The sequence below is a fragment of the Pocillopora verrucosa genome, chromosome 9 (assembly GCF_036669915.1).
Source record: "Pocillopora verrucosa isolate sample1 chromosome 9, ASM3666991v2, whole genome shotgun sequence".
Classification (NCBI taxonomy): Eukaryota; Metazoa; Cnidaria; class Anthozoa; order Scleractinia; family Pocilloporidae; genus Pocillopora; species Pocillopora verrucosa.
The window spans coordinates 19,106,245-19,124,113 of record NC_089320.1 but is presented as its reverse complement, the minus strand read 5'-3'; the positions used below and the strand labels follow the sequence as shown (position 1 = coordinate 19,124,113).

Genomic DNA, 17,869 nt, shown 5'->3' with positions numbered 1-17,869 from the left:
TATTCCGTGCTAAAGACATTCGCCAGACCATGTAAACAAAGCATTATGGCCGCTTCTGCTCAAACGAAGCGAATTATCGCGAGGTAATTGTTTTATAGTGACAGGCTTGGCAACCCTCTACCTTTTGTCTGTCATGGAATCTAAGGAATGTTTGAATTTGCTGAAGAAAAGAGAAAGAGAAAAGAGAAAGAAAAAAAGAAAAACAAGGTTGGAAATGGAATCCTGTCAAACATCGGTCCTACCTTTCAACTGGTTTATCCTTCGTCTTAGACGCAGTCACAACTTTGCAAAAAGATATCTTTGAACATAATCAACTTTTCTGTTCCGATTTACTCGGTACTCTGAGACATAGATTTGGGTCAAGGTTCTTTATAAGTTTATATTCCTAAGTTTGAGACCGCCACTTCCTGTTTTCATAGAAAAGAAGAAAAATCTACCATAAATTCAACAAACGTAGGTCAGATTATTGTAGTTGAAGACCTAAACAAATACTCCTGTCAATCATGCTTTGCTGATAACATTTGCGTCTTGTAGACCCAATTCGATGGAGGCAACAACTGAGCAAAATTAAACGCACTTATAATTAGGCCACCCACTTATTATTTGCCGGAGGAATCCCAGTTATTTCAGAATTTCTGAGCTGGCCTTCAGACTTGATTCAGACCACGGAAATTGTTTTACTGAATTGCTTGCGTCAAACTTCCTTTGAGCGTCATACGACATTGAAATTCGACTCCCTTTATTCTAAGTGTCTACAAAAAGGAATAATTTCCTTAATGGAATTGTCTTGAAAGGTTACGTCATATCTGCATAAAATTTTTGATTACAAAAGGAATCATTATCTGTCAGAGGCAGACTGTTTCTTTGGCGAGGGAGGTTCGAAAAGGTCACCAGCACTCGATTTACCGCTTTACAGCCTCGAAAGCGGTTAAAATGCAAGCGTTAGGGGATCGATAATATATTTGCAAATAATATACAGAAAGAACGTGTTAAAAAGGATAAAAATAGTTCAAGTATTGTCGAGGTAAACGTTTTTAAAATTATTGATGGCCTATCCTGAACAAATTGTTGCACTTTTGTACCGCATTGTAAAATCCATACATTTCAAACGTCCATCTCTCTTCTCTTAACTGGCTGGCACTGCTTTAAAGTCACAAATAAACCGTTTTCATGGTGGAATATAAAGATGATTGGTGGTCTATATACACTTATAGGAAAAAGTCAATAATTGGCGAACTTTACGTTAGTAAGGAAGCTTTTCCTTCGATCAAAATACCAACGATACCAATTATATTGGACGGAACGGCGAGTTGTGGGTTTTGAACACTTTTGCAATTTCAGGGTTCGTTGCTGCCATCCCTCCATTAAAGCGTGGAACGTCTTTCGATTCACAAAATGTTTGCATCGTCGCAAGAAACATTTACATACCTTTACGCATATGTGATGAGTTAGAAGAATGACCTTTTAACACATTAAGACTAACCTCGAAATTCTCCGAAGCTAATCTTTTCAAACATTCTCGTGCAACTTGACAATGGCGATGTAGTACAATACGCGCAAGCTTCCACCTCACGCAAGATTATTCAAAGTGTACTTTTCTGTTTAAAATAATTTGTGACGAGATTTACTAGGTACTCTGAGATATGGATTTGAGTCAAGGTTCTTTATAAGTTTCTACTCTTACCTTTGAGTCCACCACCTCCTGTTTTCATAGAAAAGAAGGCCAGTAGGCCAGAGTACCGTAACCGAAGACCTAAACAAATTTTCCTGAAATTGAAGTCAGTTATGCTTTCCTGATAACATTTGCGTCTTGTAGAACCAATTTATACGAATGAATTTCATTTCTGATGCAGCCAGGTGCATATTCGGTCCGCGCGAATTTTAATTTAAAGCACAACGCTGTGTGTTTGGCTTTATTTTTAGCATGACCCACCTTTTAGTCCATCTTTGTTTGTCGTTTAACAAAGTGCGTACAAATAATATCACCCAAGGAATCTTTTAGAACAAAAAGAATGAACATGGGCAACGAGGGATGGAAAATAAATTCAGAACTACAAATACCCCTAGGCTACGTCTAATTTTATTCATAATAAAGTTCGGATATAACACGTACTGTCTTTGGTTGAAAGAGCGTGCTCTATGAGAGTATAGAGCATAGAACTGAGCTAAAGCTGTCACGCTATCTGCCAAATTGTACTGAACAAATTGTCCGACATTTTCCGGGACTTCTTTCTAGCTTTTCTTTCGTTAATTGAAAGTGAAATTTCGGAACAAGCGAGCAAAGGTTTGCAAAAATGCCAGGCGCAGTAATTTAGGTTACTGTAACGTGAGCAGAGACAAAAATCCTCAAAGATAAAACAAAACAGATAGTCCAAGTTTTAACGGTTTTCACGCTCAGTTAGACTGCAAGTTTACGTACGATAATAAAAATCAAACACAGCTAACACTTGTATAGTATATGAAGTTTCATTTTCAAAAACAAAACAGGAATGATGAAAAACATAACCTGGCATAACTGTTAAAATACATACTAATCATGACAGTGTCAGAGCGACTGCGGTCATGCTGAGGTCTATCGCGACTAGCTCATCATGGCGATCTTCGGTCATCGCAATGGGGCAAGCCTCAGGAACTAAATCGACTACCCTTCGAGTGGAAAAATAAGAGCTAGTTCTGATTATCTTTCCGATGCATTGAGTGGAAGGCCTCATCAGCCACTGCAGCCGAGTTTTACGTCGCTGTCATTCCGAGCGATCTTCATGTCCTAGTGAATTCGGCTGTTGTTCATTCATAATATACTCGCCTTAAACAGTTTTTAAACATTCTTTATTATTCAAAACAAGTAGATTCCAAGTTGCCGTGCGTCTGTTCAGTAATAGATCACAGAGGACGTCAAAATGTGGTAAGAACAAAAAAGTGACACACTCAGCTGCGCCTCGTGTGCCACTTTTGTGTTCTTACCACATTTTGACGTCCTCTGTGATCTATTACTGAACAGACGCACGGCAACTTGGAATCTATCTGTTAAATATGAACTTTGATGGTTTTTCAACTTTGATGGTTTGACATTTTTGACAGCTTTAGTCTTGTACAGCCAATCAGATTATTTGAACTATTCTAACAGGGATTCTGATTGGCTTATTGTAGCGTGCTTTATGAGAGTATAGAGCATGCTGACGACACTGTTGTTCGCTTAGGAAATAAAATTTGTCTTGAAAATTGAAAGTAATTCTTGGGGAATTTAACGGATTCTTTATTGTAAAACAAATAGAGAAGCCTTGACTGTGCTCTGTTCTATTGTAAAGCACTTAGGAAGCGGCTAGAGCACTCAAGAAGTAGGGAGATACACTCGACTACGTCTCGTGTTTCCCCCTACACTTCTTTCGTGCTCTAGCCGCTTCCTGCGTGCTTTTCAATAGAACCGTTCGGAACACAGTCAAGGCTTGGTGTAGGCTTCTCTATTTGTTAACTCAGGGATCGAATATTTTCAAAGGCCGGAAAAAAAGTTGTTTGCCGATTTGTCTCAAGAAAAATGGATCAAAAAGAATGAACATGGGCAACGAGGAATGGAAAATAAATTCAGAACTACAAATGCCCCTAGGCTACGTCTAATTTTATCTCAGGGATCTAATATTTTCAAATAAATGCCGGACAAAAACCTGTTTGCTGATTTGTCTCAAGGAAAACATTTCCCATTAACTGAAAGTCGTCTGAGTCATCTGATAAAGTAGTCGAAGAAAAAACCACGCACCACATCAGGATTCAGGGATCCTCTCTGTGTAACTGTCATCTTGTACTTCACAACCCGATAATTGCAGGACTCATTAGGAACACTTAAACGGTTCGAGTGGATTGAAATTACACGTTGCAGAAGTTTTGTTTCAAAAGAAGCGGTGTCAACTACATTCCAGTTACCTTAATGTGGAATATTGCAGCTTAATTCCATCTTCATATTTTTTTTTACGGTTTACTTACGCTGCGCACCTTTGGTATGTGTAACAATAACAATATTTGAATGAAAGTGATGGGCAGTGTTCTGTGGACTGCTCTTCACGGCTTGCGTCAACTGTTTTCCGGTTTTCTGTAAGCCTCATACGTTATTGGAATTTAACTACTTTCATTCTCATTGTCTACAAAAAGGAACAAATTCCTTATTGGAATTGTCTTGAAAAGTTACGTTATGGTAATACCTAGGCTAAATCTTTCAGGTCTGTCTTCTTCCTCCCTTCTTAGCCACTCTCATTCCTTATTTTCTAAGCGTCAGAAGCTCCATCACCATGCAGGTTTCTCTGTTTTATAGGTCATCAAAGCTCAAATGTTTGCTTAAAAATTTTTGATTACAAAAGGAATCATTACCTGTCAGAGGCAGATTTTTTTTTTGATAAGGGAGGTACATAAAGGTCAACAGCACTCGGCTTACCGCTTTAAAGCCTTGAACGCGGTTAAAAATGTAAGCGTTACGGGGTCGATAATATATTTGGAAATGATACACAGAAAGAACGTGTTGAAAAGGATAAAAAAGGTTCAGGTATTGTATAGGTAATCATTTTAAAAATTATTGATGGCCTATCCTCGCAAACCTAGAGGTAGTAAATTGCCCCGAGAGCAAAATTGAACGGTGATTTTGGTTCCATATGAAAGTTTGCTTGACGGGTTCCGTTAGCCGTGTATTAAACGAAAGCGTGGAAACGAAACCGCGCGCACCTCTCCAGTTTTCCTTTGGCCCAATTACTTGCCCTGAGTCTTTAACGATCGTCATAGTTGCATGCTATGGGAAAGGAATCTTTTCTCACTCAGTACTTTCATTGAGTAATTTAATGAGGTAATCGTTCTGACAGGAATGTTCATCGCTAACAGATCCTTTGTGGCAGTTTCTAACCAATTTTCGTTTTCATTAACATTCAATCTTTTTTTTTTCCCGAAATTTATAGCATCCGTCGTTCTCTCCAAAGCAAAGAAATTTCATGAAGAGTTTTTGCAATTGGATCTTAGGGAGATCTTAAATCTGCCCCACGTGAACTTTGGATAAAAATATACTCGATATGACCTTTTGTCGCGAAAGCCCCTCTGGTTGCGCGATGAAATGTGTAAGGAAGGCATAATTTCAGCTAGAATCGGTGACTGTATTCTTGGAAAATGCTTGAAAAAGTCAAAATAAACAAATTAGTGCACTTTTGTACCGCATTGCAAAATCCATACATTTACTCGTCCATCTCTCTTCTTTTTGTTTGGCTAGCACAGCTGTAAAGTCACGGTGGAATGTAAAGATGTAAAATGAGATGATTGGTGGTCTATATACACTTAGAAAAAAAAATGACTGGGGAACTTGACGTTTAGTAAGGAAACTTTTCCTTGGATCAAGTTATCAATGAAACCAATTATATTGGAAGCAACGGCAGAATACTTTGTTACTTGGGAGCTCTGCACAAGACATCCGTCAAACCATGTTAACGAAGTGTTATGGCCGCTTCTGCTCAAACGAAGCGAATTAGGCTTGGCACTCTCTCTCTTTTCAGTTTGTCATGGAATAAAAGGAATGTTTGCTGAGGTAAATTTGGAAAAAAAAAAGGCCTGTCAAACATAGGTCGTTTTTGGTTTATCCTTCGTCTTAGAGGCAGTAACAACTTTGCAAGAAGGTATCTTTGAACATAATCAACGTTAACGTGAAGTCATGAGTAATTTTTCATAGCATACACTCAATTTGTGGGATTTTTCTCCCTCTCTGCTTTTTCGCTCGTCTGCCCTGACTTAGAGGCTGATGCAGAATAATCTTCTCTTTAAGGAATTACGGACTGTGTTTGCTACAAGTAATTACGGTAGATATGTATTTTTCTCACTTCACTTACATTGATAGGCATGGGTCTCCAGTTGTAGCCTTTGAAAACTTTTGCAATTTCAGGGTTTGTTGCGGCCATCCCTTGATCAAGGTATGGAACAACTTTTGATTTACAAAATGCTTGCTTCATCACAAGAAACATTTATATACATGTACACATATGTGATGAGTCAGAAGAATGACCTGTTCCCTAAATTTTCCGCATAATGGCGTTTACTTCGTCGTCATTGAGAATTGTGCATCTCGGTCACCTTTCCTTAAACGCATTAATAGGATGAACACATCGAGACTAACCTGGAAATTCTCGACAGCTAATCTTTTCGGACATTCTCTTGTAACTTGACAACGGCGATGTATTACATTCACGCAAGCTTCCACCCCACGCAAGATCATTCAACGTGTACTTTTCCGTTCAAATAATTTGTGACGAGATTTACTCGTTTCTCTGTGTTATAGATTTGAGTCAAAGTTCTTAGTTGCTCTACTACTTCCTTGGAGTCTACGACTTCCTGAGGAGAAGGAAATTCCACTTCAAATTCAACAGACGTAGGTCAAAGTACGGTAATTGAAGACATAACCAAATATTCTTAGAATTGACGTCAATCATGCTTTCCTAATGACATTTGCGTCTTGCAGATCCAATTCGAACACATGAATTTCATTTCCGTTGCAGCCACGTTCATCTCAAAAAACAAAAATTCAGTCCGTGCGAATTTTAAACACTGTGTGTTTGATTTTATTCTTAGCGAGACCCATCTTTTAAGTCTATCGTCGTTCGTAGTTTAAAAATATGCGTACAGATAATATCATCCAAAGAATCTTTTTTAACAAAAAGAATGAACATCGGCAGCGAGGGAAGGAAAATAAATTTAGAACTGCAAATATTTGCCCTGGGTCTTTGACAATGGTCATAGTTGAATGCTATGGGAAAGGAATGTTTTCTCACTAAGTATTTTCATTGATTAAAAGACGATTGTCTAATTTAGTGATGGAATGGTACAAACAGGAATGTTCATGAATAACACATCCCTTTAGGCAGTTTCTACCCAATTTTCGGTTTAATTAACCTTCAATCCTTTGTCGAACTTAATTCATCCGCCGATCTCTCTGAAGCGAAGTAATTTCATGAAGAGTTTTTGCAATGAGATCTTTCGGAGATGTTATGACTGCCCCATGTGAACTTTGGGTAAAAATATATCCCATATGGCGTTTTTTTCGCGAAAGTCCTCCGAGGCGCCCGGTGAAATGTTTATGGAAAAGGGGAGGCATAATCTCATGAAGAACCGGATGTTTGGTTCCTAAAGGTCACCGGCGAAGCCCAACAGGACGCCAAAAAAATTCCTTCCCATATTCCATACTTCGAGTTGCTTTAGTTTCTCTGTCTCACGGGAACAACATTATCCTTAGATATACATACATAACAAGAGTTAATATCCAGGGCAAGTCTCTGACTTCGGAATTTTGAAACTTTTCTGGTTTTGAAAAGATTTTACGTTCTGAATGGGAGGTGTATGTTGGTTTCTCGATCAGATTCTACAACAGTAATGGTCAGCGTGAAGTTTTATATGCATCAAGGCGAGATAAGGGCTAGTTCTCCCTTATAAATTATGATATCTTGAGTGACAACAATTGAAAGTAAATACGATATTTACAGACTTTCTGTTTAGGGTACTAACCTTTCTTCAGGACTGCTAATGTTTAATCGTTATCTATAATTTCCAACTTTCTCAAGAGTGTCGATCCGCTGACAGTTAGACTGAAATATTTTGAAAAGCGGAGACAAGTGTGGCCAAGAATACACTCTGATTTCCTCCCAGCAGTTTCTTGGAACTGAGGTTGTTAATATCTTAGTCGTAACAGCTTGGAGTCAGTAGTCTATCTGTTATTGATTGGCTATGGACCGTTGTACTTAAAATAAGTATTTTACCGAATATTTGAAATTCTCTGTGTCCCCTTAGGGTTAATCATGTTAAGACCCACCGTATCCGTCACGGTTTACAATAGTCTAAAAGTTCAACGCGCCCGAATTTGTTCATATCCTAGAATTTATGTTGATTGTATTCTTGGAAAATACTTGACGAAGTCAAAATAATATAGATTGTTGCACTTTTGTTGCGCATTTTAAACTGATCCATAAACCTACTCGTCCATCTCTTTTCTTTCATCTGACTAGCACTGCTGTAAAGTCACAAATTAACTGCTACACAGTGTGATATAAAAGCTAATTGGTTTTTTATATGCACATATAATTTTTTCTGAAAAAATTCTGGTCATCTTAGCAAAATTTTGGGCGTGAGTTTTCGCAATGTAACGTATAGTACCTAAAATAACCGGATAATTACCTACCTGTATCCATGGTAGCCATATTCGCATCCACCCACGTACCCAGAGGGAAGTGAGCAAAATGACTTACTCCTATTTCTGTTTAATTCCTTACTTGTGGTATGAGTGTAATTCTATATATCTTTTAAATTAATGGCATGTTTTTCTGGTGGGAGTCTGGCTTTAGATTTTGAAATCGAAAAGCGGATTTCGACGCTGAGAATCTTTTCTCAAAGCCGATTTTAATTAAGAAATCCAACTCCGGATCTTATTGATTTCCTTCTTTTGTACTTTTTTTCCCGGGAAATCCGAAAAAAGATTTGTTTGCAAATCTATTTGTTTGTGACTGTTTTGATTCCATTACTTCCCGTCATGTGGTGACTGTGATAGATCAAATTAGAGTTTAAACCATGATATGATTGGCTGAAATGACTGATAAGGAAATTTCAAAGTTAAAAAAAAAGCAATGATTCATGAGCTTAAGAGATTGTACTCGCCTATTTTTGTGACTCGTGTAGACTGGTTAAATTACATTTTATTCACCGACCACTTGTGTGGGATCTGGGGTTGTTAGCAGATTTCAGTATGTGTTTGAGTATGGTCCACAATTTAAAAGTCCAGTCCGTCTTTTATGCACTTCCAATCATTGATTTTCCCATAAGTCCCTCATCCATCGGTTGCTGACGTCACACACTATTTCCAACATGGCGGTCGCCGTGTCAATGTTTCGGTGGTTGGATCTGTTAGAAAAAGAATTTGACAAGACTTTTGTGGATTTAGATATTTTGCTAGGAGAGATTGATCCTGATCAAAGTGAGATAACTTATGATGGAAGGCAGAAAATGACTCAGCTATCCTCTACCTTCGCACAGCTCGTTCACAAAGCGCAGACAATTTTTCAGGGAAATGCCAAATTAGAGGTACGGTGAGTTTCTGAGTTAAAACATTGCGAGCTTTACTCTTAAGTTGACTGTGATCATCGTCTGTCCAAGTTTAAGCTTTTAAATTTAATCGTTGAAAAGATAACACAAGGTGAATGAAAATAATCTGGTCATTTTAAATGTGATCAACGTTTCCTACTAAGGAACTATTTACATATTATGCCCAGAACAACTCTATGTCGCTATTTATCTAAATTCTTTGAAAAACGCTGGATATTATAGCTTAGAATCGAAACAAGGGAAAATTCATCCCAGTGTCCACATTATGCTCTCTTTTTCCTATTTATTTACCGAAGGCTTTCCATTTAGTAATTTGTTGTCATAGTGGACTCAGGGTGACACACTTCTAAGGTTACTGGTAGGTTATTCTGAAATCGTTAGCAAAAAACGGTGGTCAGTGATCCATGAATATTGAAAATAGCTGTTGTGGAAAAAAAAATACAATCAAGTTTTCTGTTTTCTTTGTCCACCTACATGGCAATATCACCAGGGAAATGATGAAGTGATGAGAGAATTTTGCCCGACTAAATTTTTTGTTTGCCATTAATTATATGAAACGAAAACATTACACCAAAAATGGAGATTTGAAAATGTTAAATGTGATTGTTGAAATATCTCCTAAATAGAATGGATAATTCTAGGTGATTTCAGCTAGTGTAAGCATACAATTTTTCCAGTCATTAAAAGTTATATAATCCTATGCACCATGTTTGAGTTTAAGGCATTTTATTCTATGCTGTGTTTATCAGCATTTTTCTGCGATAATTTTAATAGAAGGATTTTTTTCACTAGAACTGACATGAATGACTTTAACTTGAAAAGTGGAATATAATTTAATTTGCTTCTGAGTGGGTCTTCCTTGTAAATTTTTATTTTGCATCCTTAATGTGCAATTTCAATGCAACTGTGTTATAGGTGTCTTTAACTAAAAGGTGACTGAAAATGATGAAACAGTCATGAAAACTGAATTTGAGCCAAAAAAGGTGCACTGAATAGGTTGTTTCATGGCTTTTTTTTATTCATTGTGTAGGAGTACTGAAATCATTGAAAAGAAAACTTTTATGCCTCTTTTTATAAGTTAATGACAGAAATGTTTGGGTTTGTCATGCAATGGGACTTTGGAAAACCAAAATTAAAGAGAGAGTCAAAATAATAGTAATAATTTAGTAATAATAGTAATAATAACAATGATACTACTACTACTGCTACTAGTGATACTACAACTACTAGGTATGATAATATTAATGATAGTACAGTCAACTCCCAACAACTCAAACCCTCATTGACTCAAACCTTACACTAACTAGAACTTAGTCAATTTCCTCATGATAACTTGAACCCTCAATAACTAAAACCTCTTGCTTACTCAAAGTAATATATCTTTCCCTTCAGGTCAAACTCTAGAATGTACTTTTACCCTTGATAACTCAAACCATGTCCTACAACCTCTATTAATACCTGACAAATGGAAACAAATAGTGTATTGCAATCCAAAACATTTAACTTGTGCAGTAATTTAGTGTTCCATTTTCACTCACCTTCTCTATAATTAAATTTGATTTAAATATAGTTATACTGTAAGGATAGTTTTCATTAATCCTGATAACCCAAACTCCTGACACCTTGATCCTTTTTCAATTTTCCTTGAAGGTTCGAGATATTGGAAGTTGACTGTACCACTAACAATGATGATAATAATAATAATAAAATAATAATAAAATAATAATAATGGCCTACTGTGGACCAACAATGTGGTAAGGTGTTGATCATAATTTTGTACTTTCCAGGCAGAGTTAGTAGCTCTTAGGCATGATCTGGTCGAAGAAAAAGCTGCCAAACAAGTCTTGGAGAAGGAAGTTAATAATTTGTTGCTACAGTTACATGCTGTTCAACTTCAGCTACATTCCAATACTGGAATGCCCCTGGACTCTGAAAATATTAAGAACAAATTAGTAAGTTCCAATACTTAAGCTGTAAAGTTCTTTGAAGTTTTATCATTTTCCTTAAATATGGTTAAATGCCAGGAAGCACAATAATGTGAAACTAAAATTTTATCATTTCTTCATGTATATAGTGGTAGTTGTGTACTCGTGTCAAACACGCACAGTGCACATGATTTTTTAGCACATTCACGTCAAAGAAATTAGTGAGTTTGCCCACTTTTGTAGTGTGCTATATTCAGGAAATATTAGACGTGTTTGACAAGCTGGCACTATATAAGATGACCACTTTCCCTTCTTTTTGTCTCATTCTGTCAAATTTCTTGATCTTTGTTTATTCATATTTCTGTCTGTTTTTACAGGAAGATGCTTCAGTATCTATTTAATCAGAATTTAGGCTTGCATTGGATTCTCATTGTACTTTGACCCTCAGCTTCAAGGACTATTAAAAAAAATGATTCCATTCAATAGTTTTGAGAAAAGTCAATTTTTTTTTAGTTCTTTTCACATTATTTTACTTTATATATTTCTTTATTAGGAAAATGAAATGAGCATATATAAAAACAATGCCATGAAGGAGGCTCGCATGGACTGCCAAATAAAACAATTGGAAAAAGAAAACACAGGTCTTAGGAACCACGTGTTTTCGTTGCAAGGAGAAGTATATGGAGCAAGACTAGCTGCCAAATATCTTGATAAAGAATTAGCTGGAAGGTAAGTTTGCTGATAGAAAACAAAATTGAAAACAAAATAGAAAACAGATACATGGCAAAAACAGTGATCCCCTGAGGCACCAGGAGCTGGCATTTTCACTGGCTTTGTGATGTTTTTGTAGTGCAGAGTATTTCAACAGAACTGATTCTTGTCCTGATGTGAAATTTTTTAACCCTTGCTTTCTAACTGAACTCATAAAATGGTAATGAGATAAACTAGGAAGAAAATTATGAGTAAAAGCAAGCCCTGGTAGGAATAGATGGTGAGAAAAATTAACATTTGCTTGTGCCCTTTGGCCACTTGCCTGTATCCTGCTTGGTATTTCTTTTTTTTTTTTTTGTTTTTTTTTTTGAAAAGTGTTTCAAGTGATCTCTAAAAATTAACTAATGGTTTTTTTTTTCAAGCTGTCTTGTGCTCACCCATGAGAAAATGGACAAAGTCTGTTTTAGATTTTGCATCAGTATAGGTATTTTGCTATGTACAGTACTCTTGGCCTTGTATTACAGACCTTTCTAGGATATGCTGCACAATGTGCTAGTCTTGTCAAAGAACCGATTTTCAGTGCATGCAGGGGTTTCAGTAAAAGTTGCTTAGCAATGGTCCATGACTGCCAGTAAGATCTCTCACTGCTGTCTGTTTAGCCTGCCAGTAGGCTCTTGTAGCTGGTTTTTGCATCATGATTCAACTGCCCACTATGCCATTGACAGCTGCCTATTGGAAAAGTTTTTGAAAGCCCTGGTGCATGATAAGCATTCCACATCATTCCCTGTGCCACTAATCAGTATTTAAACTGGAGTTCAGTATGCTTTTAACTCACAGGCATTATTGAAAATAATTAGAAAGCAAAAGTTATGTTCTTTTCATTTCATAGAATACAACAAATTCAGTTGCTTGGGCGTGACATGAGAGGCAGTGAACATGATCAACTTTGGAACCAAATTGAAGCAGAAATACACCTACACAGGCACAAAACTGTGATCAGAGCATGCAGAGGCCGCAAGGACCCCAATAACAAGGCCCCAGCACCACCACCTCCAGAACCACAAGCTTTAGAAGATGAAGATGATTCTGATAGTAAAGCAAGAAAGAGGAGAGGAATTGGCGAACCCAGGACTGTAGTGATTCAAAAGAGCAAAACAGAAGGGCTTGGAATATCCATTACCGTAAGGGGCTTTTCATTTTGTTTCATGTATGAGTATGTGGAATCATTTCCTACTCTTTTACTTTCAAAACTAAGCTTCTGACCCCTATGCTCCCAGGACAAGATCCAACTATTAATTCTAATAATCCTCCCTCTCACTGCTTTATATTTTGTCATAAATTAGTCAGCATAAGTGGGTGGGACACCAAGAAAGGTTTGTTGATTCTGTTTAAGTGATTTTGTAAGGAGAAGTTGTTTTTCAAACATTTCAGGGATTTTAACTGGTTAAACTAAGCAAACTTTTCCACTGGGTCTTAGGAAACCAAAACCTAGTAATAAAAGTAAAAGAAGTTTTGCCTTGCTCAACAATTTTTTCATTAAATTGATTTTACTTGTTCACTCATTAATACATGTGGTTAGTTATAGCTGAAAACAGTGCACATGAGTCTTTGACTTCATCTTTTTGTTCTGAAAGTGTCAAAGACTTTTTAGACTGTTTCATGTGGTGGATTTTCCTCAATTGAAGGAGTTTAGTTTGAACAACATGAAAGAACAGAGTTGAGCATAAATTGACCAAGTGCTGTTTCACACCTGTCAATGCCTTCTAAACAGTTTCAAAATTTAGGCTACAACTTAACCTTTTCATTGCCATCAACATCAACTCTCCTCACTGTCTACAAATTATTTCTTTTAATCTTCACTCAGAGAATTTGGTTTTAGATCAAACATTATGAATGCATTTTTCTTTAACACCTCTCTACCTGAAATGAATTGACATTGTAAAGGGGGACTTCTCTTTTGAATCACTGCTGCCAGTGAAATGGTCAAGTTCCATTTCATAAAATTTGGAGCAATGATGTTCCATTAACCAGAAACCAGAGATTCTGAAAATGTGATTGCAACATTTTCACCCTAACATCAGTATGCATATTCTCCGTACTGTTCTCTTTACATCTCCTTGTGATGTGATGACAGAGAGTGTTTCCTTAACAATTACATGCAAGAGCTTCTTTAGTTGGTTATCATTTCCTTTTTTCTTATGACCTTATTGTTTGATTCAGGGGTGTGGATAAGCAAGTGGGATCAATATCAGTATCTGGGCAACTGCCCACCTACCCCTCCCCTAACTCAACAAACAGTCAATTGATAACAAGTTAGGGCTAATGTTGGGTTAGGGGAGGGGTAGGTGGGCAGTTGCCCAGATACTGATATTGATCCAGTAAGTGTGACTATAAGGAGAAATCAGATGCGTGTTACTCTCAGGGGTTAATGGGTTAATACCTGTTGATAATGGTTCCATTTTAGGGTGGAAAAGAACATGGTGTGCCAATTATTGTGTCAGAGATACACGAAGGTCTTCCTGTAGACAGATCAGGGGGCTTATATGTGGGTGATGCCATACTCGCCGTGAACGGTATTGATCTTCAGGAAGCTAAGCATAGCGAGGCAGTGAAAGTGCTGTCCACTGTACATGGTGAAATAACACTTGAGGTTCTGTATGTGGCCCCTGATGATTCCAGTGATGATGAGGATACCTGGGAGGAAGACGAAGGACAGAGGTTAGTTATTCATGACCTCAAGTGGTTCGGAGGCTGGATAACGCATCGCTATCGAGTGGATAACGCAGTGGGTTTTGCTAACACTTATCCGCTGGATAGCGATTTATCCATTGGATAGCGTTAACCGAGTGCCTTTTTAGCAACCGAGCCCGGGAAGGTATCGCTGAGGAAAACTTCGAACTAAAAAACAAAAAACAAAAAAAAAGACTCTTATTTAGAGATTAGAAAGGCTGAACGCGTTTACTGTCTTTAACCCTCTAACTCTCAGATCAAATTTGCAACTCTCCTTACTATCAACCACATAATTCTTACAATGTTAGTTCAGAGAATTTATTATTGGATTAACTAATTATCCCCAAATTGATATTTTTCTTTATTCTCATCACTTATCTGGTTGATATTGTATTGATATTGTAAGGAGAAAGTCTGTCTTGGTCACTCATGGGAGTTAAAGGGTTACCGGCGCCCCATGTCAATTTCAGCTCAACATAAATGAGTAGCGTTGAGTCCCAAAGAGAAGCGTAAAATAATTCGCCATCAGTGTACTTGTTTTCAGACCCCGCAAATTTGGGGACATCATGTTTCTTTGCAGGAGACAGGCTAAGAGAAAATGAACACTTTTGAAGCATGGTTAGGTTTAGTAAATCTTTTCATTCGCCACGTTCTAGTTACCGTCGCTGTCGTGGTCTGCATAAGGTCCCTGACAATTCAGTAATGTAAGCTTGAGGACATATTGACGTACTGACATATTGACATATTGACATACTGACACTCGATTTTCAATCGAGTGTCAATAGTAATGAGGGATTGCACTGGGTTCGCTTCGCTACGGTACGTCATTGGTAGAAAAGAATTCGTGCTCCGCTTTCAACCGGTTAGATGCTAAGCAGAATCAGAAATAAAAATGTATGTAAACATTAAACCAAAATGTTCATTCAAATCTAGGTACAGCATGCTGGGAAGAGTTGAGGACCCAGCAAATGAACTGTCTAATGGTGATGTATACATGACAAACTCAAAAAGAGATTCCAATAAAATCCAGACTACCGAGCAGCGGAGGTAAGACTGTCTGTTGTAGCGTCCATCTCCTTCCCTTTTGTGAGGGTGAGGGTTAGGAACAGGATGATCGAAAACCCGGACCCGAGAAAACTGCGGAAAACTGCCTGTCAGGAGAGATTTTCAATAGTTTGGCGTTAATTCCAGTTTTGAAGTGAACTTCGTGGAATAAATAATGTCCAAGGAAATATATACAGTACGAGCATATTTTAGCGAAAAATTGAGGCTATTGTGTATGTTATCCTTCAAATATTTTGCAATGCGCGTGAAAAAATGTTTACGAATAGCTTCCTTTTTGCTGCGTGGGATGTTTTCTTTTGTGTGTTCTGTGGTGCGACTTTTTAAAGAAACAAATGTTCCCTCTCTTCTGTTCCAATCACAAAACACTCTCTCGTCTTGAATTAAATTTTAAAAGAAGACTTGTCGTAGTGGACGTAAGGTTTGAAAATTGGGGAATATCACTAGGGTGATATTCTCGGATATCCCCCAGTTCTATCCGTGGGATATTCGGTCACGTGATATCTTTAGACCAATCGCGCGCGAGCAATGATATCATCATAAATATATATATATTCTTTTTAAAATTTTTTTCTATTTATGCAGTCCCCCTTCATCGCCTCGTTCAGCACCGTACCTTCCGTCGCATCCTGGGGCTGCGCAACCAGTCAGTGCTTCTCCTGAATCAGCAAAGAAGTACCGCAACCCAGCTACAATACCAGAGACGTTTTCAACGACAGTGGACAGCAGAGGAAACAATTCCGAGTTGTCATCAAGATCTAGTTCGCAGTCGTCGTTATCTTTAGCTTCAACGCTTTCGCCGCATCAAACCGGAGGATTAAATGTTGGGAGGTTGGAACCTTTGATACAAACTCCTTCCGAAGGGGAAGATACAGGCTCAGAGCTGTTTTCACCATCGACGTAGCGAAAAGGATAGCTGTAGAATCTGTTGTGCTGGGAATGTGAGAGGTTTATTGATACTAATAAGCAGGTCCCTGGAGCAGTCTACGGAATCTTTAAGTGTTACACAATTAAATCTCTTTGATTGGTGTTAATGGATGCAGTTTTTGGTAAGAACGTCTTGCTAGGACGAATGTAGGGGATGAAGTCTCAGAATGAACGCTAATCTTTAGAAAACATCAGTAAAGAAATGCCATTCTACAGCGACACAAAGCAATGTGCTCTAAAATCAGGCATGTAAGACTTGTTTACCAAAATTTGGATTGTTTCGTGTCCAATGTTTTTTTTCTAAAATTTCCTAATTTCACAATTTACAATCAAGTGGCTGTAGCCATTTAGCTATATGAAGGGTTTTTCTCCCTTTTCTTCCCTCTTTTTTTCTGATGATAATTATGTGTCACTCAGAGAAAACAAACCAACTGACAATCAAACACTTCATCACTTTTATGTTGAACTTGATGAGGGTAGAATTGTTGAAATTTCCTACCGCAAATTAGCTCTCTAAATAAGACGAACTTAATCATGGAGACTATGGTCAAAGTCTTCTCATGACATGAAGGAAATTCTTCGTCAGTCTCCCCGAAGCCCAATGCTGGCTTGGAAAAAGTCTAATCAAAAGCTTTTTGACCTTTTCAATTGCAATAATCAGGCTACGGTAAAAAAATTATTGAATATTACAGACAAGTGCCAAGAGATTTATGTGACGCAATGTCTGATTGGTCAGTCAGACCTGTCCCCAGGTTTTCAAAAATCCCAATTTCGTTTTGTCTCTGTCTTCAGAATAATGTTATGGGGATCTTCTTTGTGCAGACTCACTAAACATTACTCCTTATCCTTTTCCTCAAGTGTGACGAAGTTGCCTTGCCGTCGCTAAATTGGCGACAAGACTAGCTTTGCGCTGCACAACAGCGTTTAGGTCGTGTAACGTTGGCGGTGAGATTTTCGATTCGTCTTAAACTTCTCGTTTTGAGGGAGATGACCAAATTAAGAGTATATAGAAGTAATTGATACTGTATGAATTGTGAAGAGTGAAGTATAAATTGTATAAAGAGAGAAAATTTAATTTTGGGGGATTTTTGCACTTACGTTTCTGCCATGATACGATAGATATTTGTGATGTCACCAGGGAATTATTCTTTAGGGATAGATTTCGCTTTGTCTCGTACTTATTTCAATGTGCGATTTTTAAAACCTTTACAGACATGGCTTAAAGAAATAGGATTGACTAAATACGTTGGTAAATAAAAGGCAGTCTATGACTGCATGTGCCACTGTTGTAAAGTTGTGGACTACTGTAATAAAAATGCAATGTGGCGTACAATGCAGGGAGGATAAATGAACGGCCCTGGTCGATGCTAAAATTTTAACAAAAGGAGGACAGTTTAGCTACCGTTCACAGTGTC

The 17,869-nt window shown here is 37.6% G+C and overlaps 1 protein-coding gene across 1 annotated transcript; it reads left to right on the top strand.

Annotated features, from left to right (window-relative positions):
- The first annotated feature begins 8,856 nt into the window (after window positions 1-8,856).
- LOC131793615 (Golgi-associated PDZ and coiled-coil motif-containing protein) lies at window positions 8,857-17,869 on the top strand. Its single transcript, XM_059111043.2, has 7 exons — window positions 8,857-9,078; window positions 10,887-11,051; window positions 11,578-11,753; window positions 12,625-12,916; window positions 14,200-14,453; window positions 15,399-15,512; window positions 16,113-17,869. The coding sequence occupies exons 1-7, from the start codon at window positions 8,863-8,865 to the stop codon at window positions 16,429-16,431; spliced, it is 1,536 nt and encodes a 511-aa protein (XP_058967026.1). The 5' UTR covers window positions 8,857-8,862; the 3' UTR covers window positions 16,432-17,869.